General features: G+C 48.6%; 1 protein-coding gene across 2 annotated transcripts in view; it reads right to left on the bottom strand.

Moving 5' to 3' along the window:
* Positions 1 to 11,699, bottom strand: part of ITGA11 (integrin subunit alpha 11) — a 130,220-nt gene extending 118,521 nt beyond the window's left edge. Inside the window, exon 1 of one of the 2 annotated variants that reach the window (XM_036842087.1) lies at positions 11,548 to 11,699. In XM_036842087.1, coding sequence (XP_036697982.1) covers positions 11,548 to 11,599 — 52 coding nt within the window. In that variant the 5' untranslated portion in view covers positions 11,600 to 11,699. Of the gene's footprint in view, positions 1 to 587; positions 610 to 11,547 lie in introns of those variants that run through there. The other variant, XM_036842088.1, reaches the window with a different exon arrangement.
* Between the last annotated feature and the right edge of the window lie 13,231 nt (positions 11,700 to 24,930).

Genomic DNA, 24,930 nt, shown 5'->3' with positions numbered 1-24,930 from the left:
ACAATGGGTTTATTGTCATCTCTCCAGTCACCAGGGCAGAATCTGGTCTGGTGGTTCCCAGGGATTGGACCATAACCTGGTCCACTATTGGGGTCTACTGTTCAGCCCCTGCCATCTTCTCTGGGCACTCCCAGCTCCTTCTGGGGTACCGGAGGACACATCCACATTCTGCGGTCCATGGAGGATGTCTGAATCACTACCCTTCTGTGGGAAACGAGGCATTTTAAACTTCTGCTCCACCCCGCTGTTCCCTGGGAAGTCCATTACATACCTAGGTTTTCACTGTGTAAAAACAAGGACTGTCCCATGTCTCCTTGTGTCCTCTCTGAGTCACAGTAAATAACACTGAACAGCATGGGGCCAGCTGGGCCGGCCTGGGCTGCCTGCTCTGAACCCTTTGCCCCTTTCAAGGCCCTTCTCCCTTCAAGATCCCCTCCTCCGCCTCAGCAGCCCACCAGCAACTACCACCGCACTCTTCTTGTCTGGAAAGAAAGGCTTTACTAACCAATGGCCTGCGAAGTGTCAGGACTGAACGCCCAGGGGACTGGTGTGCTAAGAAAGGTGACTGGGGAGAGGGTGATACTTACCTCAAAGGGGATTAACTAATGGGATTTCAGGCTGCTGCAGGCTGGGGGGAGGTTTTCATTGATTCATTCATTCATTCCACAACTACTTATTACTTGCCTCCTCTGGCTGGGCACTGCTCCGGACCCTGGGATACACACGTAAAACAACATATAGAAATTCTTGCTCTCATGATGACACTCCGTTGGAGGAGACAGACAATAAACAAGGTGAATAAAGAAAATCGGTAATAATGCTCGCTAGTGAGAAATAACCCAGCGGGACTAAAGCAGGCACGGGGGTTTATATAAGGGAGTGCATGCAGGGGCGGCTGACATTTTAGTTAGGGGTGCAGGAAAGGCCTCCACGAGAGGCGGGTGTTGGAGTGAAGGCACCAGGTATGTTTGAAGAACATTCTGGAAACTGTGTGGGTGGAGCAGAAGCCGCAAGTGGGGGAGGAGTAGAGGATGAGGTTGAAAAGGCAGGGAAGTCAGATCACACAAGCCTCTCACCCAGAGAAGAAGGGGCGCCCCGGAGGGTTCGTGGCAGAGGGATAGGACATGATCCCATCCACATTCAAGCAGCATCCCGCTGGCTACTGGGTGCAGGAGCTCAAGGGACAGGGCGGATGCAGGGAGACCAGTTGGTTGGCCGTTGCCACAAGCCACGGGAGCCTTTCTGGGCACCCCCAGAGCAGCCCCCAGACCCCTGCCTGTCTCCTGGTCCTAGTCCTCCGGGCTGAGCAGAGGTGGGAAGACGGATGGCAGACCAGAGCTTTCACACCAAGGATCATGGGGACCAGTGCAACTTACAGACCGGGGGTGGGGGGAAGGGCTGGTTTTAAGATGTGCTCAAATGCAGAGATGCACACGGAAGAGGGAGGAGAGAGCAGGGACCATCTCGGTGACCATTTTGACATATTCCGGACAACCGGAGGGGCCTCTTGCCGAGCCTGCCAGCATGTCTGCCCCTGGCTGGCCTCACCGTCAGCAGCAAGCACATTCCACAGCTGATGTTTGGCTTGTGGTCTGGCTTGGCCTTCTCATTGGTTTCTTCTGCTCTGAAAGGCTTTTAAAATCAGAATCTGGGATCTCTTTAAGTTTGGGGCATGAATCACTGCTTCTGGGCCTGGAAAGGGGATAAAGGGACAGGAGGGCCCATGCCACGGGAGCTCCCTCTCTCTCAGGCCCGCCTGCCACTAAGCATGTATACGTGACAGGCTCCCAGTCAAAACATTCCAAGTCAGACTCGCTTCCAAGCTCCCAGCCAACATTTCCACCTGCCCAAGAGCCCCGCAAAGTCGACAAGTCCAGGATCCACTCAACTTCCTGGTCCTTAACCCCCCCGCCCCCATATTCTCTCCTTTTCCTTCCCTGGTGACCAAGGATGTTCCATTCTGCCCGTCACAGGTTCCCTCTTCCTCTCTCCTCTCACCACCTTTACATCAGGCTCTGGCATCCTCCTGCCTGGGTTGCTGCAGTAGCCATCTTAGCAATCCACTTGCTTCTAGCTGTTGTCCTGTCACATTCAACCTACACCCATATCCCCCCACCCCCCGCAAGGAGCTTCTCAAAACATAGCTTAGAACATGCTCTACCCTCCCTCAAAAACCTTCAGTGGCTCCCATCTGCTATATCCAAATGCCTTAGTTGGCATTCGGTCCTCTCTTGGTGGCCTCAGCCCATGTTCCATTCTTGCAGTTCTGCACATACTCCAGCATCCTGCCAACCAAACATCAGGCTGTTCCTCAGATATATTCTCTGCTCTTCTTGCAGTTACAAATCATCTCTTTTTCACCTCTCAAATTCCAGAGTCTTTTATCTGTAGCTCTCTTACAGCTTTTATTACTTCCTCCCTTGTATTAGTTATTTATCCAAAGATCTCTCTCCTATTAGACCATAAACTCTTTGAAGGACAGGACTTATCTCTTAACTTTTATCCCTCAGAGCGCCTAGCACAGCACCTAATACAGGCCACTGTGTTGGGACCTCTTGGGGGTGCATCTGCAAAGAAACATAAGACATCTATCTTGCCCTTAAATATCTTTCTGTTGACTTAGACAGTTCTTACATTCATTCAACACATATTATTTGAGCAGTAAGTACTATGTCTGGCACTGTGGGAGAGCTGGCAATACAGAGACTGACAGGAGATGTGGTCCCTGCTCCAGTCCAGTGGGCAAAGCTGTTCAGGCTAATATAATACTGTGTTGTGTATGGGGTATAACACTGTAGGAAGTGTAGGCATCTTGAGATCACAAAAGTAACTGATCCAAGGTCTGACTGAGTCAGGTGAGGCTTTCAGGAGGAAGACCTGAAGAGTAAGTGGGAGACAGCCAGGAGAAAGGAGGGGGTCGAATGGGATATAGGGAACAATGTGAGTGAAGGACAGAGAGAGCTGGTGTGTTTGAGAAACTAAGAAGCTCAGTTTAATGGAGCTGCCATAGGGGTGTAGACGTGCCCATGCACGTGGCGCTGCTAGAGGGGAGTCCTGAGTGCAGGCTATTCAGGGTCTGGTGAGCTCTATTAAAGAGGCTGGACTCAACCTAAGGCAATAGGGAGCCACTGAGGGTTGTAAGCAGGGGAAGTGACTACACACTCAGTTTGTGTTTTAGCCTCACTTTGTCTGCTGTTGAGGAAGGTCTGGGTGGATGGGGGCAGGGGGGAGGAGGATGACTGAGTGTGGGCCTCAGGCTGGTCCCGGGGGGCTTCCTGCTCTGCCTCCCCCAGGCAAGCCTCTCCCCTTTTTCCTGATGGAGCATCCCTTCCCCACCCCACCTGGGCTGCTCTTTGACAGTCCCCATCCTGAGTCAGGTGCTTCCTTCACCTGAACACTCACAACAGCTTCAGTGGGGCCCAGAATCGCAGGGTTGGAATGACCCTAATGGGCTCTGTTTAACCCCTGCTGGACACCTCCTACCGTGCCAGTCCATCTGTCTGTGAGCAGTTCTGACCAGGATCCTCAGCCAAATTGGTGTCCCCATAGCCCCTCTTTGGCTTTCCTCTGGCCCACTTGGGGCCACACAGGATCAATAGCTTATGGCCTTGTGGGGGACACAGACAGGGTCACTAAATGAATAACCCTCCAAATACCAACTCCCATCTCAAATTCCCCCTTGTGCCTCAGCCTCGCAAACTCTGATTCCACGCTGTGTCTCCAGCCCAGCCTGGCTATGAATCCTGTGAAACTGCAGGCTGGAGAGGTGGGCTGGAAAACTGGGAAGCAGGACAACTGGTTACATCTTGGTTTCACCACTGACTGTTTGTGACCCTGAGAAAGTCATTTCCCTTCCCTGGACAGTGTTTTCTCTTCTGCTTGATTGGGGATTGGGTTTAGATGACACCGGTGAGTCTCAGCCTTGGCTGCCCATTAGAATTACTGGGGAGCTTTAAAAAATGCCAATGCCAGGCTCCATCATGGAGAGTGATGGTGTGTTCTGGTGGGGTCGGTGAAAAGTTTTGTTTTACACCGTCATTCTCTTGTTCACCCATGAATGAGGACCACTGGACTTGCTGATCGTCTGCAGACCAAGAGGGGAGGCTGAAGTGGGCAGGTAAAAAACCCAAGAAGTGACCCCTTATTTAGAAGGATCAGCCCAGCAGGACCACAGCAGCACCAATACCCGTGGCTGTGGCAAGGCCAGCATTTCAAGCTTTGGCTTCTTGCTTTTGTCAAGAGGGCTAGTCCAGAGCTCAGCATCAAATGCTTGCAGGTCCCCCCCAAAGTCTCTCAAAGGGGTCTTGAGGCAGTAACTGGAGGCAGAAGCATCTTCTGAATTCCATGGCTTAAAGGTCATTCCACAGCCCTGGCTGTGTGCCTTCAGAACTGCTCTATGGGCACCCCTGCATCTACGGACACCAGCACTTTGCACGGGCCCTGCAGCCTATGTGTGATCTGTGCCTTCCTGCCCTCACAGAGGCTGGGCCTTATCTGATTTGGAATTTCCAGAACGTGGAGATGCCTGGGGTTTAGTGGGTGCTCAGTACCTACTGGCCAAATGGACAAGCCACACAGTTTCTTCATGTGTCAAGAGGGATCCTGGTGCCTTCCTTGCCAAATCACAAGCCTGCAGGGAGAACTCTGTGAGCAGTTGCTCAGCCCCACACTCAGAAGGGCCCCCGCTTGGTTTAATGCTCTGCCGTGGCCACCTTGAAATTCTTAATAGTCTTTAAACAAGGAGCCCTGTATTTTCATTTCACACTGGGCCCCACAGGTTATGTAGCTGATCCTGCATATGTGGTAAGTGGTGGGAATAAACTCAGAGAAGAGCTCTGTCTACATACTATTTATGGGACTTTATGGTTGCCACCAGTCACCAAATATGAGAGGCTATGAGCTCCAGGAAAAGAGCAATTCCAGTATAAGCAGAGGAGACGGACATCGCTTTGTGGTCTTCTTCCTGGCAGTAGGAGAAAGCAGTAGTCTGAGGGCCTGGGGATGGGCGAGACAGAAAGGACAGATGGTGGAGACTGCAGACACCCCCAGTGGTCTACAGAGAATGATTTCAATGATCTTGTCCTACCTGCCTGCCACAGATGTAGAATATCTACCATTAGAACTTCATTCCTTTGGCCGAAGCACTGCTTGCTCCTTAAGTTCCTCTGACGAATGTAGCAAACTAGGTCTCTAATCTCATCTTTGGCCAGAAGATCTGTCCCTGAATTCCTATGTGATCTTGGGGAAATCACAGGAAATCATTTAACTTTGAAAAGCCTCAGTTTCCCCCTCTATCTAATGGACACACCAGCCTCGACAAGACCTCTGACCTCACCTGGCCTATTCTGACTGACAGAACAAATACACGGGAGTGCTCTTTGCAGACTGTTGGGAGCTGCACCCACTTATTCGTTTCATGATTTTTCCATGGCCTTCTTGAGGCCCAGTCTGCAAAGAAGCAGGTCCTGGATATCTGCAGGGCCAGGATTCCTGTAGCCTGGCCCAGCTGGGTGACACTGCTGGGGGAAGAAAGCTGTCAGCCCCAGCTACGGAGGCAGGAGCGCCTTCTCTGTGTCATCCTGTTTGGAATCCTGGAGCACATTGCTATAGCAACTTGCCTAACTCACCCCACATGCCACGTGGAAAAACCTCTGCCCACTTTAGAGCAGCATCACCCAGGCCACAGACTGGCTTCTTCTATGTTACAGGATAAGGCCGCCCATCATCCACAAGGGCCCAGGTAGAACCCATCTGATCGGCGATGGAGTAGTGGGGTAAGGGGCTGGACCAGGCCAGGCAGGTCCCTTGCCTCAACTTTTTGGTCTCACCTATTTCAAGTTCTGGTACCTGAAATTCCATCATTAGCCCCTTGATCCTTTGGCTCAAGGCACAGCCCAGTTAAAATGCAAATCACTTTGAAGGACACATGAAGCTGTCATCACTCATTAGTGCTGTGCGGCATGAATTAACTCGTTAGGCCTGGAGCTCAGAGCAGGTTTTGATTAGGGGAAGCAGAGGCGGGGAAGGAAGGAGAGCAATGCCCAGACTAGACCCTGAGGAGGGTTGGAGAGGCAGTCAGAGTGGCCCAGAATATTGGGATTTGGGGGCAGATGGTAGAGTCCCACTCAGCCCTGAGCAGGGAGGCAAGCGAGGGAGAGAGGCTCCCGTATTAAAAGGCAGGGCGTGAGGACCACTTCTCACCAAGCCAGCATCTTGAGTGGGAAATCGCTGTCTAGCTGAGTCTGAAGGAGAGGGCTGCTTTTCCTGGACCAGTGCCCCTGTAAGGACGGCCATTTGCGTACAGATCTCATTTTCCCTGAAGACAGTATCTTCCAGCAAGGGCATCTTATTCATCTTTCTGTGCCCTCCTGAAGAGACATTATGCATGGATTAAGGGCAAACACCAAACATCGCCTCTTACTCAGTCAGCATGACCGTGGATGAACCATTTAACTTCTCACATGTAACCTGGTGATTGCTGTAGTGACTTCCATAGTGAGGCCTAGCTGAGATGTGAGAAAATGCTTGACGCAGTGCCTGGTATGAATCAAGTGAATGATGGGAAGGGTGATCAATGAACTGCTATTGTTTGCTGAGGGCTTACTGGGTGCCAGATGCTGTTCCAAACACTTGATATGAATGAACCACGTAGAGATCATCTAAAGCACACATCAGCCTGTGAAGTCGTTATTCTACCCATTTTACAGATGAGGAAATGAGGCCCAGAGGGACTTATCCAGGGTCACCCAAGCAGAAAGGATTTGAATCCAGTTGGGCTCCCAGACCACACACATAACGATCATTACTCCAGCTCAGTAAGCTCGAAGGTGGAAGAAGTTTAGGATAGAGGCGGTGGGGGTGGAGATGGGGGCATGTTTGACCACACTGACTTCTTCCTTCAGGAGGAATTTTATTCATCTCGTGAAGGTCATAAGTACAGAGTATGAAAACCCTTCATGGAATTTTTGGGGAGCTTATTTATTTTTGGCTTACGAGATGACCAACTCCAGTCTCCTCCCCTTCTCCCCTGGCTGGTAACCTTCTGGGCTTTCAACTAAGAATTGGTACACTCAGGATTTACATGTTGGGGGATGGGGACCCTCCTTCCTGGACCACAGCTCCCTAGAGCAAGCACTCCACACTGAGGGCATATGGGTGACTTTGGAGCTCATAATTGTTTTGGGAAAATAGTTTCAAATGGCTATGAATTCCTGAGGGTAGCCCACGGTTTGGTGGTGTTGGGATAGGGGCATTAAGCTATGAGGGCCAGCTGAGACACCGTTTTTGGAATGTGTCAGTGCATGTTTAAAGCTTGTTTTGTAGCTGACCCTCCCTGAGTCAGCCAGAGGCTGTCACTACCTGGGGAGAATTGTGATGGATCCTTTCTCTTTGCAACTGCAATAGAACAATGTAAGTAAGATCTGGAAGCCTATAGTGAGACAAGAATCTCCAAAGTCAGGCATTAAGGAGAGAAAAGAGGGCTCTTTAATTCTCCAAACTCCCTTCTATACAGCAAGAGCCAAGCTAGGCCAGCTAAGACCATAGTTCTGTCCTAAGCAATGAGGGGAGAGGATGGAAGGGAAGCCCTGCTGCTGGAGGAAGCTGCCACTGCAGGAGGGGAGACAAAGAGGTTCACAGAGGGCAAAATGAAGGTGAGCTGCTGTCTGAGTTTCTCAAGGACCCACGGCCCTGTGGGTGGGCTGGGAACAATGAGGATGGTGAGGAGATAGACATCCCATCTCTAGGGGATCCACTGCAGGGTAGAGATAGGGGCATGGTGAATAAGAAGAAAGAGGGTCATATTCTACTTTCATCTCGTTAGGGCCCCCAGGGTCTGCCTGTGGAAGGGTCCAGAAGCTCCTCGGCTGACGGTGGCTGAGAGGCTTGGCTGACAAGCAGGGTGGGCACTGGGGAGGCAAAGTGACAAACTTTATCTCCTTCCCTGCTCTTCCCAGGCTGGAGAGCAGGACTTGGATCTTTTTAGTCTTTGCACACCTGTGGTGCCCAGTACTGTGCCTTTTCCATACAAGGTTTTTCTGCTGAATAAGACCCCCACCCACAAGGACACATAAGGGAGTGGTATGGTTCTTCTCCTCTCCAATGACACAAAACACCCATGCCAGGATCATATTGACTTCAAGACAGCCTCAATGGCAAAAACAAAAACAAAAACAAAAAACCCTGAGTTCCCATTATGACCAAGACTTTGGGTCAGGCCTTTGGGAAAAGGGATTAGGAAAGTTTAGGTTTACTTAGGACCCTGGCATGTATGTTTCCTCTGAGCCTCCAGTACCCCAGCACTTCCTCTAGACTTATCTTATGGATCTGAGTATGAAGGTTACATCTCTGCATCCTTAGATCCCTTACTCAATGGCCAGTAATGAGCAATGATGATGATGATGATGGAGAAGAAAGACAAACTCCTAAATGCTCAATATGTGTCTGCAACTTTCCAAGTACTTTATATACATCATAAATCTTTGGATACTCTTTAAGTTCTATTGTTATCATCCCCATTTTGCAGATGAGAAAACTGAGGCACAGAGCTGGTTAGTAACTTGCCAAGGAAACAGAGTCCCAATTAGCAGAGGCCAGACCCATCCCAGGCAGTGAAACCCTAGGGCCTTCACCCCCACACTCTGTCTGATCTCCCTATGTGTCTTTATGTCACCTGTCAGGTAACAAGTGCTCAGTAAAGACTGAGTTTTGTTTTGTTTTTTTTCTGCTTCCAAACTGGGAGGATTTCACTTTTATTTTATTTTATTTTTAAAAATTTTATTGAAGTATAGTTGATTTACAATGTTGTGTTTAATTTCTGCTGTACAGCAAAGTGACTCAGTTATACATATATATATTCTTTTTCCTAATCGTCAGATGCATTACAATAGGCAAGTTCTGATCAATGGGTCTGTTCTCTCTGAACGTCAGCTATAAAAGTCTTTGGACCTATCTACTTTTTTTCTGGCTTTCTTGATAGTTTTGCCCATCTCATCACCCTTCCCAGCCTGCAGCAGAAGCTCTGGAAAGATCAAGGCTCTGAACTCATAATGGCCTTAATGAGGACTCCCCCGCCAACTTGGCCTGTTACAAGTCCCTGACCAGCCAAACTGTGCCATCAACAGTAGGCAAGCTTCCTGATAATCCTCACATTGAATCCATGTGATGCACAGATGAGAGATCAACATCAGTCCTGCTCTGGAGCTGGGGGAATGGACCCAATGACCTCTGTGACCCTTCTAATCTTCAGAGTCACTACTGACCAGAGTCATCTTTGTGGTTTTCAAATATTCATCTTTTTGTTCTTTAACTACTGTAGTTCCAGGAAATAACATTCTAATGTACAAACAGTCCCACTTTAAGGTCTATCCACACTCTACACACTCCTTTAAGGCCCAGTCCAAATGCTATCTCCTCCTGCAGGAAGCCTTATTCACGCAGAACTGAACTTCTGTTCGAACTGCAGCCCTTAGCTTCTCTGTGCCATTCACTCCCCAGTGCTTCTATTTAGCTTTCCCTGGTCTCACCTTATTCTCAGCTATAGGCAGGGCCCTGACTGCATACATGCTTGGGCCCCACCCCCAGTTCCTTGCAGGCAGATGCTGTTCCAACACTGATTGATATGTTTAATGAATCCCATATTTCAAGAACTCAGACTGACCAGACATAACTCAGGAGTGGTTTTCTCCATATGAAGGGAGTTCTGAGTCACAAATCCTGTCCCTGTCCTTCACCACACTTCCTTACCCGCTTCCATCCCTGCTTTATCATTATCAACCACTGATTCAGCCCTACTGTGCACCAAGCCCTGTGTTAAGAACTTTTCTTACAGGGCCAGCCTGACTTAATCATGGCGACAACTTTATGGTCTCAGAATATCTATCTCCGTTCACAGAGGAAGATACCTGTTGGAGAGATTGCATAACACACCTAAGGCGGTATGACTAGTGGGCAGCAGAGCCAGAACGGGAAGCCAGGTTTGACTTCAAAGCTTTTGCCCCTAGCTTCCTGAGGTCTGGACTGTCTCTAGCCCCTAAAGCAGCCACTTCAACTCAAGTTCTGGTGGGGCCACATATCTGGGGTCACACAGGAGTGCATTCCCTTTTTCTATGGCTGGGTCTCCTAGTGATTTGAAGAGAGTTCCTAGAGTTCCCTCTCTTACCTAAATGAGCTAGAGAGGGCTTCACCACCTCCTCCGGCAGCCAGTTTCTAGGTATATGCAGGCCTGGTCGCGGCTCTTCCCCCGCTGTCCCCAACGCTCTCTCCTCCCCAACTTAAAGCATCAATGTTTGTTTTCAGTTGTGACTCTACAATCTGAACTGAACCCCATCAGCACAGCCCCCTTCAACTACAGGCCCTCCCAGAAGCTCCACTATAGACCGACGCTGGGTGCACTTGTTTCCCGTAGTACCCCGGGACTGGGTGAGCTTGCTTGGGCTGGGGGATCTCCACCTGTGCTCTTTGAGGGAGCCTCTCCCCCTGCCACCGCATCTGACTCCTACTACTGGCCCCAGCCCAGACCCGGAGCCCACGCAGAAGGGGAGGCTAGGCCCTTCGGCCAGTTTCCGAGGTGCTGGTCCCCGCCAGAGCACTCGGCCACGCCAAGGAGGGGTCCCGCAAGCTTTCCCGAGCCGTAGAACAGCGCCTCTGGCCGCCGCCACCAAGTGGCGGGTCGCGCCGGGACTCGGGGTGTGGGGACTCCCGGGCCGGGTGCCCCAGGGAGGATAGCCCAGGGCTGGCCTCTCGCTCCGGGCCGCGCGCCCCGCCGGCCCGGGGTCCGCGCCGCGCCGCGCCGCGCCACCTGGAGTGCATTAGGCGGCGGCGCACGTCTCGGCGACGGCGGAATCCCCCGCATTATTGAATGAGCGCACAATTCTGAGCGCAGGCTGTGGGGCGATGGCCCGTCCCTACCTCGAGGGGCAGGTAATGTTTTCGGGAGCCCTGGACTGCCGAGCTGCTCTCCGCAGCCTTCGGCTAGGCCCGCGACGGCTCGCCAGAGCCTGGGCGCCGACCGCCCCAAGGCTGCGCTCCGTTCCGGCCCGAGGGACCCTGGGCGGCTCTTGGCTCCCGGCTCTCCCCCAGCACCCGCCCCTCCCCGGGACCGCCGCAGCAGGCTCTCCACTCTTACGGATGCTTTCTCCGCGCGCCCTGACCCCTTCCCTCGCCCAGGACGCGCGCCCTCGGCGCTCCCAGGACTGCGAGTGACCCCCGCGGCAGCGCGGGAAGCTCGGCGGGGCGCTTGGAGGTAAGCAGGGCGCCGGCGGGGCCACCAGCCCTCGGCGCTTTTCAACTCGAGCCTCTTCAACTCTTCCCAAAGACACCAAAGTCCCGGCCTCTGGCCGCCTCCGCGCGCCTCCCTCTAGCGCGGAACTTGGCGGAGTCGCTCGACTGCAGCCAGTTCCCGGGGGACCCACGTACCCTAGAGCCGCCGAGGTCGGACCCTGGGTGCGCACCGCGACCGGCTCCTGGCAGCTGTATCCCAGGCCTCGGCGGGTCAGGGAGGGGCTCCCAGGGGCGGGGGGTGGGGAGGGGGTATAAGGGGGCACGTACCTGGCCACAGGCTGAGGGCCCAGGCCACCAGGAGGCCCCTGGGCAGGTCCATGGTCCGCGGCGCGGCGGCGGGGCGCGGTGCGGAGCGGCGGCGGGGGGCGGCCAGCCAGAGCGACAGCTTCCTCTGCGCGGCGCCCCGAGCCTGCACTGCGCGCGGCGCCCGGCTCCCTGACAGCCGCGGCTGCTTCAGAGGAAGTGGGAGGGCTCGAGCGGCGGGGAGGGGCGCCCGGACACCGCTGGGCTCTGGCTGCGGGCCAGTCGCGGCCCCTCTGCCACCTGGGCAGGCGGCGGGCTGCGGCCTCGACGCCTCTCCAGATCTCTCCTTCTGCCTCCACCGCACCTCTGCCTTAGGAGAAAATTCCAGAGAACCGCTCCTGGGAACCACCTCACCAGTGCAGCGCCTCCCTCCACACCGCCACCACCACCACCAAATTCAGAGTCTGTTCAGGAAGAGTGGCTTCTATTCTCATGTCCCAGAGGAAGGAGCTTCCGAGAGCTCAGAGGGCTACCTAAGGTGACTCAGGGACACGGGCCGTGACTCGGGTCTCCCTTGGCCAAGAGGAGTGGATGTCCGTCCAGCTTCCATTCTGAGACAACCCCCTGCTCTCCTGCACCCTGGGGCTTGGAATGTAAAGGCCACAGTGCTTCTCCTGGCCCTGGAATAAATGTAGATCCCCCTTCCACCTCTACGCTCACTGTCCACCCCACACCCCTGAGGCATTCCAAAGCATCCAGGAGGACCCTGTGCCCACTGTTACCATAACAGTGAAGCTCTTCTTTGGAACCTAGCCACCTTCCTTCCCAGCGCTTCTAACCACTGACAATTAAATTCAATGCACATTTGTTGCATAAGCTTTAAATCAGGCCCTGGACCACAACCCATGGGTGTGGAGGCTGGCCTTTCTAGCAAGGGAGACAGCTGAGGCAGAGGGTAGGATGGCCAGTGTGGTGAAAACTAGAGCAGAAGTCCCACGTCACTTTCTCGGGAAAACCTTCCCTCAAGCCCCCCTCCCCAGCCCTGCATCCTCAGCAGGTCAGGTCCCCAGACACATGCTCATTCTCTCCACCCCAACTCTCATTTTTTTCCTTGTACTTACCAGAGAAACTAGACATTAACTAGTGTAATCATTTGATTAACTTTTCTCTCCTTGCCCAGATTGAAAACACCACTGGGGTAGAAATCTCTGGTTCACACTGAGCACTTAGCCCCCAACACCCCAGGAACATAGTAAGTGGGTGGATGGATAGGTGGATGAAGGCAGGTGGTGTGTGGGTGCACAGAGTGGGGGAGGGATTGGAAGGTTTCCCAGAGGAGGGGCCTGGGTTTTGAGAAGGCCCAGGTTCACGCAGGAATAGTAGTGGGCATTGTGCCTGGCTCCCCGACATCGCTGTCCTCTTGCTAGCTACCCTGGTTTTTATTCTGGTATCTTCACCTCTCCCATTCAGCCACAGTCTTTGGAGGAAGCTGATTCTATCTCTGGGGTGTGTGTGTGTGTGTGTGTGTGTGTGTGTTTGCACGTGTGTTGGGGGAGGCATGTGGTTTAGGCTGAAATGAATCATTGTATTGCCATCCCCGGGCCATAGTTTAAGAAAGGGCAACATGACCAAGGAAGAAGTTTTTCTGGGAAATAAGCAGTCTTCCTCTTCTAAAACAGCCACTAGAATTAACTAACGAACTAAGTGTCTCCTCTCCTACCCCCACGTCCCTTCCCTGGCTGGGACAAAGAATCACGTATGTCTGGAAGTTGATAGGGGTCTGGGTGGGGAAGGGAGATCTGGCCTTGGGATGAGGCAGATGCTGGATGACAGAATGGAGAAACCAAGTCCAGGAGGGTCTTGTTGGTCCCCTGAATCAAGCCACCCCCTCAGTCCACTCCCCCAAGGACTTTCCAGTTGTGTGACCAATGAGTCCCCTTTATTGGTTAAGCCAGTTTGAGTCAGGATGCTTTGAACTTAGAGCATCCTGATAACAGCTATCCAGCAGGCTGCAAACCATTTCGCTGCCTCACACAAATTCACACTTCCCCTAGTGTTCTCAAATTCCAAGTGCACGGGAATTGCCTGGAACACTTGCGAAGAATTTTCTCCGAGATCAGGGAGTCCTGACGGGCACTGTGGTCACTCTGCTGTGGAGGTGGGCTAAGGACCTCACTCTGAGACTGCTTGCTGCTTGCTGAAGGGGCTCTCTGCAGTGGGCGTGCTGCTGCTGGTCTTCAGGTAGCAATTCTGCCGTTCATTAACTCACATTGTACTCATCAGGGGCATGGGGCTCCTCAGTACATGATGGGTGCCTTTGGATAATCCGGGAAGGTGGGGAGGGGGAGAAGTGTGCCCTCACTTATTCTTTCAACACAAACTTAAGTGCCTACCGTGCCCCTGTGCTCTGCAAGTCACACAAGAGAAGCTGAGAAGATAAGACAAAACCTCGTCCCAACAAGGACCTGCTGTATAGCACAGGAAACTCTGCTCAATATTTTGTAATAACCTAAATGGGGAAAGAGCTTGAAAAAGAATAGATACATGTATATGTATAACAATCACTTTGATGTACACCTGAAACTAACACAACATTGTTAATCAACTATACTTCAATATAAAATTTTTTAAAAAGAAATTAATTTTCTACAATAATGAATCAAAAAAGATATAACCTCGTATTTATTGACATAATCATTGTTATTTAATCATTTAAATCATTTATTATTTAATGATTATTGAATATTATTTAAATAACACAAGGCAGCAGTGTGTGAGGAATAAATGCAAAATCCAGATTCAGTCTGGAGAAGTTCAAAGAATTGGACGAAGGGCTTTATGGAAGCTGGGATTTGAGTTGAATAATAATAATAAAAATCATCCTTTATATGTACATAGCCTATTTATTTATTTTTTGGTTGAGATGTAATTTACGTACCATAACTCACCATGCAATTCAGCATTTTTTAGGATATTCCCAAGGTTGTGCCACTATTACTACTAATTTCAGAACATTTTCATCACCCTAAAAAGAAACTAATCATTAGTAGCCACTCTCCATTCTTTCACTCAAGCCCCTGGCAACCACTAATCTACTTTCTGTCTGGATGGATTTGTCTATTCTGGACAGTTCATGTAAATGGAATCATACAATATGTGGCCTTTTGTGTCCGGCTTCTATCACTTAGCATAATGTTTCCAAGGTTCATCCATATTGTTGCATATCAGTATTTCATTCCTTTTTATTGCCAAATAACATTCCATTGTATGGCTCTATCACATTTTGTTTATCCACTCATCAGGTGATGGATATTTGGTTGTTTCCACTTTTTGGCTATTACGAATGATGCTGCTATGAACATTTGTGTATCACTTTTTGTGTGACATATGTTTTCTTTTTTTTAAATTGAAGTATGGTTGGTTTACAATGTTGTGTTAGTTTCAGGTGTACAGCAAAGTGATTCAGCTATATCTACATCTGTGTAGATATAGACACAGATACAGATATAGATATATCTATTCTTTTTCAGATTATTTTCCCTTACAGATTATTACAAGATGTCAAGTATAGTTCCCTGTGATCATATGTTTTCAATTCTCTTGGGCATATACCTAGGAGTAGAATTTCTGGGTCATATGATAACTCTATGTTTAATCATTTGAGGAACTGCCAAACTATTTCCACAGTGGCTGCACCATTTTACATTCCCACCAGCAATGCATGAGGGCTGTATATGATATTTTATTAATTTTGAAATCTCTTTCACACCTGTGACCTCATTTAATAATAATAAAATAGTAACAACAATAATAATTATAAAGAGGGTCAGATGGGTCCTGCAAGGAATTATATTCATTTTTATAGATAAAGAGATTATACTGGTGAAGATTCTTTCAGTTGCAAGTAACAGAAACTCTACACAAACTGACTGAAGCAGAAAAGGGAATGTACAAGTTCATGTAAATAGGAAGTACAAAGGTGATTGCTGCAGGTATGGCTGGATCAAGAGTCCCAAATGAGACACTTGTCTTTTTCTCTCTGTCTTCTCTTAGTTTTGCTTCACTCTGCTCTCTTTTCCTGCAGCATACAGGATTTCTCTGTCTACTAGAAAGATGTAGCCAGCAGACCCAAACTTATACTTTGTAGATTCTAAAGGGAGAGAGACAGCCTTCTGCACTAGATCGAGCAGAAAAGTTCAGGGTTTTGGTTCATGCCCACCGCTCAACCAATCAGTGTCTAGAAACTATGGTATTATAATTGGCCCCATCTGGGGCACACGCCCAAGCATGAGAAGTTGGGAAGAGAAGGGCATTATGACTGACAGCCCCACCAAGACCACATATTATAGGAGAGGAGTTCCCTAAAGGAAAAAGAAAAAAGGGGATGACAAAGTATACTGGACAGACAAAATTCGTAGTTACTAAGCCCGCTTCAGAAATCTAAGCTCAAAGCAGCAAGGGAGTCACCCAAGATCCCACAGCACACACATGACAGAACTGGGATTAGAATCCAGGTGTTCTGGTAGCATATTCAGAATTCATCATAGCATCACAGCTGGATGGGGGAAGCAGGTATTTCAGGCCAGGAGTGCACACGCAATGTTAGCCCAGGGAGTCCTGTGGGCAGGTCCTCTGACTCTCATGCTCTCAGTCTGAACACCCTCCTCTGGGGGTGTCCTGGCTTCTCTAGGAAGGAAAGGTAGGGGAGATGCCATTCCCTTCCAAGGAACCCAGCAGCTCCTGGGCACTGATGAGAGGCCTGGTTCAGCTCGGACTCACACACTCTTCTTCCAGGAAAGTACTTGGGGCAGCCCAATCTGCTTTCATTTTGGAGGGCACCACTCTCTTTTTGCCCGTTCTCTGTGTTTTCACTTCTAGGGTAATCAACTGTCCTGGTTTGCCTGGGACTGAGGGGTTTCTGGGGTTGCTGGACTTTCAGAGTCAAAACTAGGGCAATCCCTGGCCACCTGGGATAGAATGGTCCCCCTATTTCTGTCTGTCTTGGACCTCTGCCTCATTTTCATCCATTTTTTTTCTCCAACACTTCCCTTTCCACCCCCTCCCCCTTAGGTATCTGTCTCTCCCATTCTCTGGTTATTTCTTTCTACCTTCTCTGCTCCCAGGTGCCTCCAATGCAGCCACTATCCATGACAACATGTGTGGGGACCACCTTGAGGCACACCCTGGCTCCCCGGCTCCTCCCTGCTCCCACAAACCTCCCACACAGAAATGGCCTCTTCTCTATGCCTTGCCTGTTGGTTTGTGCTTAGAAAATGCAAACTCTTTTTTTTTCTTTTTTTAAAGATAAACTTAAGTAAACTTAAAGTTACTGGGAAGGCACATCTTCTGCCAAAAAAATGACATAATAAATTCCAAAGCCAAAAAGAAAGGACAAAAAGATGTAGAAAAGAAAGCTACAGGATTGCTTTTGTTATCTGCGGTTTGAATGACACATGTCAATGTTCTGGGCCAATAACGTGGATGATGGGGAGGTGATTCCATTTGTCACATACATAGAGGCTTACAGGGCGTCCCTTGGTTTCTGTTTGTCATGCCAGGGCTCATCTCTGCCAACAGAACGTTAGCTTTGAACAAATGTGTTTACACCAGTAGCTTACGTTTGCCTCAGGCACTTTCCACTTGAAGTAGAAAGTCTGATCCAAGACATTGGAGAGGGTGCATGCCGCCTTCTTCCAAACGCTGCGCCTGAGTCCCAATCTCAGTCCCGTTGAGAGAGTCAGTGACTGGGATTTCTACTAGATCAAGCCCTGTATCTGACCTATACCAAATCCAGGAAGTTATTTTCTGATCTCCATTTCTCAAGCCACAAGTATGTACAGCATCTGCAGTAAAGATATCAAAGGGAAGGAGGACGGCCACAGCACAAACAGACACGCAGAACGGATAAGGAAACATCCTTTTGAAGAAAAAGTATGTGAAAGTGTATGGGAGAATACAAATCTTCTTCAAAGTCTAGAGGTAGCAGACAATATGCTAGTTGAGAGGCCATTTCTGATGAAGCTAGATGAGCAAACCCTTGACATTGGACCAGACTGTAGAGCCACATCAGAAACAACCATCCCAGCAACAACCCTATGAAGGATAACTGCCTTCAACTGAGCACTTAATATGGGCTAAATGCCACTTCTCCATCATTGCCTTTAGTCATCAGCACGGTCCAGGTGGTTGTCCAGAACTTTCATCCTGGCCCTGGCTGGGCTGAGATGGAAGGGAGAAGCTATGAGAGTTAGGGGTCTGGACGGAATGCATTAGGGTTAAGATGGGCTTACAGAGGGGTCTTGGGAAGCAGAGTCATGACATTAAACCAAGACAGGCAGCAGAGAAAGGAATTCCCACAGCACATGGACCAGGGACAAGAGATCAGACGCTGAGCCCTTGAAGAAGTATTTTACTGAGCACCACGCTGGGGATGGAATGACAAACCAGATGTGGTTCTTGCCTCTCCATGAAGCTCCTAATCTAGGAGCAGAGGCAAACATGTACAGTAATAATCAGTGACCACTTATTGCACTGGACACATCATTTCCTTTAATCTTCATGACAATCCTACGAAGTGGGATAATTACTATCTGCCTTTTACAGAGAAAGAACTTGAGGCTCAGAGAGGGGAAGTCCCAGAATTTGTAAAAGGCAGACCTAGGATCTGAACCTGGTCTTGACTGATCCCAGATTCTGAGCTCCTAATCCATTGGTTTCATTGGTTTTCGGCACTGGATGGTAGATGGCACTGTGATGAGTGTTATAATAGAAGTGTGACCAAATGCCAGAGGAGGGTCAGGGAAGGAGGTCGTCTGAGCTGGCCTTGGAAGTAGGAGGTTTTCAGAAGGGAAGTGAGGAATGGCATTCTAAGTAGGGGAAGCAGCAAACATACCTGGTCTGTGCAAGACAGTGGGAATTCAAGCTGTGCCCAGGGACTGGTGAGCAGTTGAAAGTGTAAGAACAGAGGAAACCCCAGTTTTGAGTTTCTATCTCTTCAAGGGTCAGCTCCCTCTGGTGTATTTGGGGAGAGGGAGTTTGCCTCACGTCTGCTCCTGAGTTAGCCTGGGAAAGCCACTTCTTTGGTCTGAGTCTGGTTAACTTCAAATGTGTCCTCCAGCCGGGTCGGCGATGTGAAGATATGCACCCTCTCTGTGGGCTTCCAGTGGGTGTGACTGGGCCAAACACACATGCACGCAGACACCACACAGCTGTGTACATGCATGCACACCTACACCAACAATGAGTAACACTCTTCCCGTTATTTAGCACAATCCATATGCACATTAAGGAAGAGAACCATCTCTCTCTAAGTAAATCTCAGATGTACAGATTACCCAGTGGATTCTGGAGATAACATTTTCCATTATTTCTCAGAGCAGTGTTGGTTCTTACGGTTCTTTCTCCCACTTTCAAATGAAGCTTAAGTGTTATAAGTCATTGCACCCATGTCTTAAACGCCAGGTACAGAGCCCCTGAAGGACACTCTTTGGTTAGAAAAAGACCCAGATAAAGCTTCTACATTTTCATCCTTTTCATCTCTTCTTTCCTTTGGTCAAATTCCAAGGGGTAAATCCTAGTTATTTTCGGGGGGAAGGGATAGTTAAGAGACAAGCGTGGAAAAATAATTCGGGGACACATTGTGGGGGATTTCTAATTGGTCTTCATTTGATAGGTCATGAGAAGCCTTCAGAGGTTTTTGAGTGAGATGGGGGAGGGGAAGGGAGGTCTGTATCCAAACTAGTCAGGAGGACAGACGCCTGTGGCCCTTTGACCAGTTCAGGAAGGTTCTGTGGAGGAGGTGCCACTGCCTCACAGATCATCTTTCAGACACCTCCTCACGGCCCCCCAAGATGTTATGTGCTTCTATGTGCATTCCTTGAGCTTCTATGTGCATTCCTTGAGCTTCCATAAAGATGCTGTCTTTTTTCCACCTTGGCCTTGGCAGACCTTCTGCTCACCAAGGAGCCCCACACCTCCCTGGCCCTGTTGCCCACTGGGTCAAATCCATGCCCTGCCTGCCCTTCAAAGCCTTACTCCTGCTTTCCTTACTTTGTTTCCTACCTCTCTCCCAAACAAACCAGTTTCTCCCATCTGGTGGCTAGTACTCAGCATGCCCAGCACGCGAATAACAGGACCAAAAGCCATCACTGGCCATCACTAACCATGGACTAGGCACTATGCTGAGTGCTGACACGATCTCATCCAATCCCTCAGCCTTCGGGGGTCTCTCTATTCCCACCGAATGGATGCTGTTACAGTCACTGTCAAGACGCTAATGTGTTGGCTTAGCACGTACCATTCCTGTGACTGCTTCCACCTGCAAGCCCAAAGGTGTCCTCTGGCCCCTGGAGCTCTTACAGCAGGCTGGGCGTGCTTCAGAATTAGTGGGAGCAGTCCTCAACCAATGACTGATAGGAGCTGGTGGATGAATACCAGAGCTCCCACACCCCTTGCTGTGGGCTGAAATTTGTGTCCCCCCCACCAAATTCATATGTTGAATCCTAACCCCCAAGCTGATAGTATTAGGAGATGGAGCCTTTTGGAAGTGATTAGGTCAAGAGGGCAGAGCCCTCATGAATGGGATTGGTGTCCTTATGGAAGTGAGCCCAGAGAGCTCCTTTACCTTTTCTCACCATGTAAGGTTACAGCTAGAAGCCGCCATCTATGGACCAGAAAGCAGGCCCTCACCAGACCCCGAATCTGCCGGCACCTTGTTCTTGGACTTCCCAGCCTCCAGAACTGTGAGAAATACATTTCTGTTGTTTAAAAGCCACCCATTCCAGGGAACTATATTCAATACCCTGTGATAAACCATGATGGAAAAGAATGTGTATATATGTATAACTGAATCGCTTTGCTGTAGAGCGGAAATTAACACAACATTGTAAATCAACTATACTTCGATAAAATGAATCTTAAAATTTTTTGGAAAAAAAAAAAAAGCCACCCAGTCTGTGGCATTTTTTGTTAGAGCAACCCAAATGGACGAAGACATCCCTCCTGAGGGGCAACTCTGAGATGTTCTACAGCCTCCCAGGGGAGCCCAGTGGAATTGAGCCCCTGTCACCCACAGTAGCCACTTGCACACTACTGCACCCGGTACAGACATCCTTCCCATTCCTGTCTTACTTCCTCATTCCCTTGGCAGTGCTTCCTGGGATCACCTACCTTCTCCACCCCCCAAACATCTGCACTTAAATCCTTGCATCAGGGTCTACTTCCACAGATCCCAACCTAAAGCAGATGGTTTAGACAGGTGAAGCAACTTGCCCCAAGTTTCATAGCTAGAAAGTGGCAGCATTAGGATTTGAACCTGAGGACATGGGTGGAACACAGATAGTGCCTCCAAACCACTCTAATTATACTGCCTCCAGATTGTCTCACATCTGTCCAAGCATCTGGAATGCGTGGGAATGCCGAAAATGCTGCCATTTGAATTTCTGGCTCCAGGTATACTCATTGAAAAAGAAAATTCCCCTTGGGAAGTAAATAAACCTATTAGCTAATATCAGCCATTCACCCATAGTATGAACTTTCCATATCATTTTCTTCCCCAAGGTCGCTGAACAGGATAGGAGCTTCAGTAGGAAAGAAAAAGGAGTATGATTTTGTAGGGAATGTAGGTAAGGAGTACTAGCTTTCATACTGCTGGAGGGCCCAGGAGGAGAAGGCAGACCCTCAGAAAGGCAGCTGAGATAAAAATGAGTGCATCCTGTTTCCCCATTTAGCGGAGAGCCAGTTCTAGCCCTCTGGGCTGACGTTCTCAGCCTTGAACCTCACAAGTTGCATAACTGCTCTTGAAAGTTAAAGAGGAGGGACAGGGGAGCACAGCCCAAGACAAACCATAAAAAACATTCGTGACAACATGACCACTGACAAAACCCACTATCTAATCTCTATCTCCAGCCAGTCTCGCTCAACCCAGTGACTAGAATGTTAAAAGGATGCTACCTCCCTCTCCCTCCTCTTCTGCCACAGGCTTGAGCAGTTGCCCTTGTCCCTATGATCCAATGCCACCCAGGCTGGGGCATCCACCAGTGGGTGCTTGCCTGGAGACGCTGCTTGTCTATGCTTACTTCTGCAAAGAGGACCGACCTCCCGCTTTGCCGGGGGAAGTTTTCCCCAGACTGTTCCAGCTGCTGCAGTCTGAGAGCAACAACTTCACAGAGTTGCCTGCTCATCCTCAGGCATGTACCAGAAATAAACATTTCCCAAGCAATCTGCAGCTACAGGCACAGGCCAAGTGGTGGTGTTTGGGGATGGGGAGATAGGTATGGTGAGTGTGGATGTTTTAGTTGATGTTTGGGTAACAAATGCTTCCGTGAGCATTTTTTTTTTTCTCTGCTGAGCATTAGTGAGAAAAATATGGATGCAAGTGCTGGGCTTAAGGCCTCTTAAGAACTTCCCCCTCAGTGAAGGCCAAAGATTAAGCATTATGCAGAGGATTGTTGCAAGGAAAATGGAGATAGCAGCATCCTTGGTCTTTGCAGAGCTTCAAAGCAGGCTCTGCAAATGGCTGGTGACCCCTGCAGTTGCTCATGGGACTGTGGGGGTAGGAAATGTAGTGGTTAGACACGTGGGCTCTGGGCTCCGAGAAACCTGGGTTAGAATCCCGATCTGGCCCTTCATCAGCTGGGTTACTTGCTACTTACAACCATTTCACCGCCTATAAAATGCAAATGAAATGGATAAAGAAGATGTGGCACATATATACAATGGAATATTACTCAGCCATAAAAAGGAACAAAATTGAGTTATTTGTAGTGAGCTGGATGGACCTAGAGTCTGTCATACAGAGTGAAGTAAGTCAGAAAGAGAAAAACAAATACCATATGCTAACACATATAGATGGAATCTAAAAAAAAAAAAAAAAAAAAAAGATGGTTCTGAAGAACCTAGGGGCAGGACAGGAATAAAGATGCAGATGTAGAGAATGGACTTGAGGACACAGGGAGGGGGAAGGGTAAGCTGGGACGAAGTGAGGGAGTGGCATGGACATATATACACTACCAAATGTAAAATAGATAGCTAGTGGGAAGCAGCCGCATAGCACAGGGAGATCAGCTCAGTGCTTTGTGACCACCTAGAGGGGTGGGATAGGGAGGGTGGGAGGGAGACACAAGAGGGAGGGGATATGGGGATATATGTATATGTATCGCTGATTCACTTTGTTATAAAGCAGAAACTAACACACCATTGTAAAGCAATTATACTCCAATAAAGATGTTTAAAAAATAAATTTAAAAAAATAATTTTAAAAAAATGCAGGGGTATTCCCTGGTGGCACAGTGGTTGAGAATCTGCCTGCTAATGCAGGGGACATGGGTTCGAGCCCTGATCTGGGAAGATCCCACATGGCACGGAGCAACTAGGCCCGTGAGCCACAACTACTGAGCCTGCGCGTCTGGAGCCTGTGCTCCGCAACAAGAGAGGCCGCGACAGTGAGAGGCCCGCGCACCGCGATGAAGAGTGGCCCCCGCTTGCCGCAACTAGAGAAAGCCCTCGCTCAGAAACGAAGACCCAACACAGCCAAAAATAAATAAATGAAATAAAATTTATTTAAAAAAAATGCAAATGATAAAACAAGCTCCTGGAGACCACTTACCAAGTGCCAGACATACTTCTAAGCACTTGACATTTATTAACTCACTGAATCATCACGACAGCTCTATGAAGTTGTTGCTCTCATTATTCCTTATTTTACAGATGAGGAAACTGAGGCACAAAGGAGGGTCATAAACTTGCTAAAGGACACTCAGCTGATAAGTGGTGGAGCCTGGAGATGGCCTCAGGCAGTCTGGCTGCAGCGCCCTGCACCACTCTGCCTCTTGGGTTGCTGTGAGGAGTGGATGGAATGCAGCCTATAAACGGCTTGGCGCAGTGCCTGCCACATGGCAAGCTCTCAATAAATGTTAGCTTTTATTATTAACAACATATGAAATGGCATTAAAACAGACTAGTTGAGCTATCCGCACCATTTGAGATTCTTCACAATGCCTGACATTTGTTTAGCCCTGTGTATAATTCAAAGAGCTTTCCCAATTATGTCCCCTCTAACCCTTCCTGATGCCCTGTGAGGGCAGGGGGCCATTTAGAGTGGCATGATTATTGGATGAACGAGGACACGGAGGCCCAAAGGTCAGTGACTTGCATGAGGTCCCACACTAGCTCTCTTGTCATACCATCCTTCAGCAAGCCTGAAGTGATATACCAGAGCCTGAATTACATATGTGCGGGCTGAAAAAAAAAATGCCAAAACTGCCAAAGAACCATCAGCAAATGACCTTTTAGTAAGCTTAATTCAGATTCTATATAGTCAAACATTTTTATACCCAACTGTATAAACAGTGATACAACAATAATTTGTTTATACTCTACCTTTTTATAATAGGGATCTGAAAAGATTACAATAAAAAGTAGATATGACAAACCCATAAAATTGCCAAAAAAAAAAAAAAACATAGAAGACCAAGAGTCAAACAATAGAACTAATATTTGTACAGCGTTTTCCAGTTTATAAACATGTGCGATCTCATTTCAACCTCCCAACAAGCCACTACCAGATAGCACCAGCTTCATAATTGTGCCATAAACCTTGGGCTGAGAAGAGCTACAGTAATGGAGAATCATGTGACTCTACTCAAATCTCCTACTCTTGTTGAGTTTTGCCTGCATGTTTTGTCAGTTACTGAAAGAGCAGTGTTAATGCCTCCTACTACGTTTCAGTAAGACTCCAGAGCTGGAATGCTTGGTTTCAAATCTCAGCCCTGACATTTAATAATTCAGTGACTTTGGGTGAGTTACTTAAGCTCTTGATGTTTCAGAATTCTCACCTACCTCGTGTAGCTACTGTGAGGATTAAATGAGCTAACACATGTACAGTGTTTGGAAAAGTCCCTGGTATATAGTAAGTGCTATTTGCTTTTATAAAAATAAAAACAAAAATAATCTCCCACAGTGATTGTACAATCAGGTATCCCTCCTTGTAACTGTCAGTTTTTGATTTATAGATTTTGAGGCTAAATCATCAGGTACATACAAGTTTAGAACTGTCATATCTTCTTAATGACTTGAACTTTTCATGTGTCTATCTTTAGGAGTGCTTTTTGCCTTAATATCTACTTTGTCTGATATTAACATAGCTACACAGGTTTTCTTTTGGTTAATGTTTGCATGGAATATCATTTTCCATTCTTTTGTTTTCAACCTTTCTGTATCTTGATGTTTTAGACCTATCTCATGTCAGCAGCATTAAGTTGTTTTTAAGTTTAATCTGTTAAACTGTTTTTTAATTAGAGCACTTGGTCCATTTACATTTAATTGTCACTATACTTGAGTTTAAATCTGCTATCTTAGTATTTTCCTTCTATTTGTCCTGTCTGATTTATGTTCCTTTTTCTTTTTTAT

Source organism: Balaenoptera musculus, chromosome 2 (assembly GCF_009873245.2).
Source record: "Balaenoptera musculus isolate JJ_BM4_2016_0621 chromosome 2, mBalMus1.pri.v3, whole genome shotgun sequence".
Taxonomy (NCBI): domain Eukaryota; kingdom Metazoa; phylum Chordata; class Mammalia; order Artiodactyla; family Balaenopteridae; genus Balaenoptera; species Balaenoptera musculus.
Note: the sequence above shows the minus strand (reverse complement) of the source record. Positions and strands in the feature narration are given on the sequence as shown.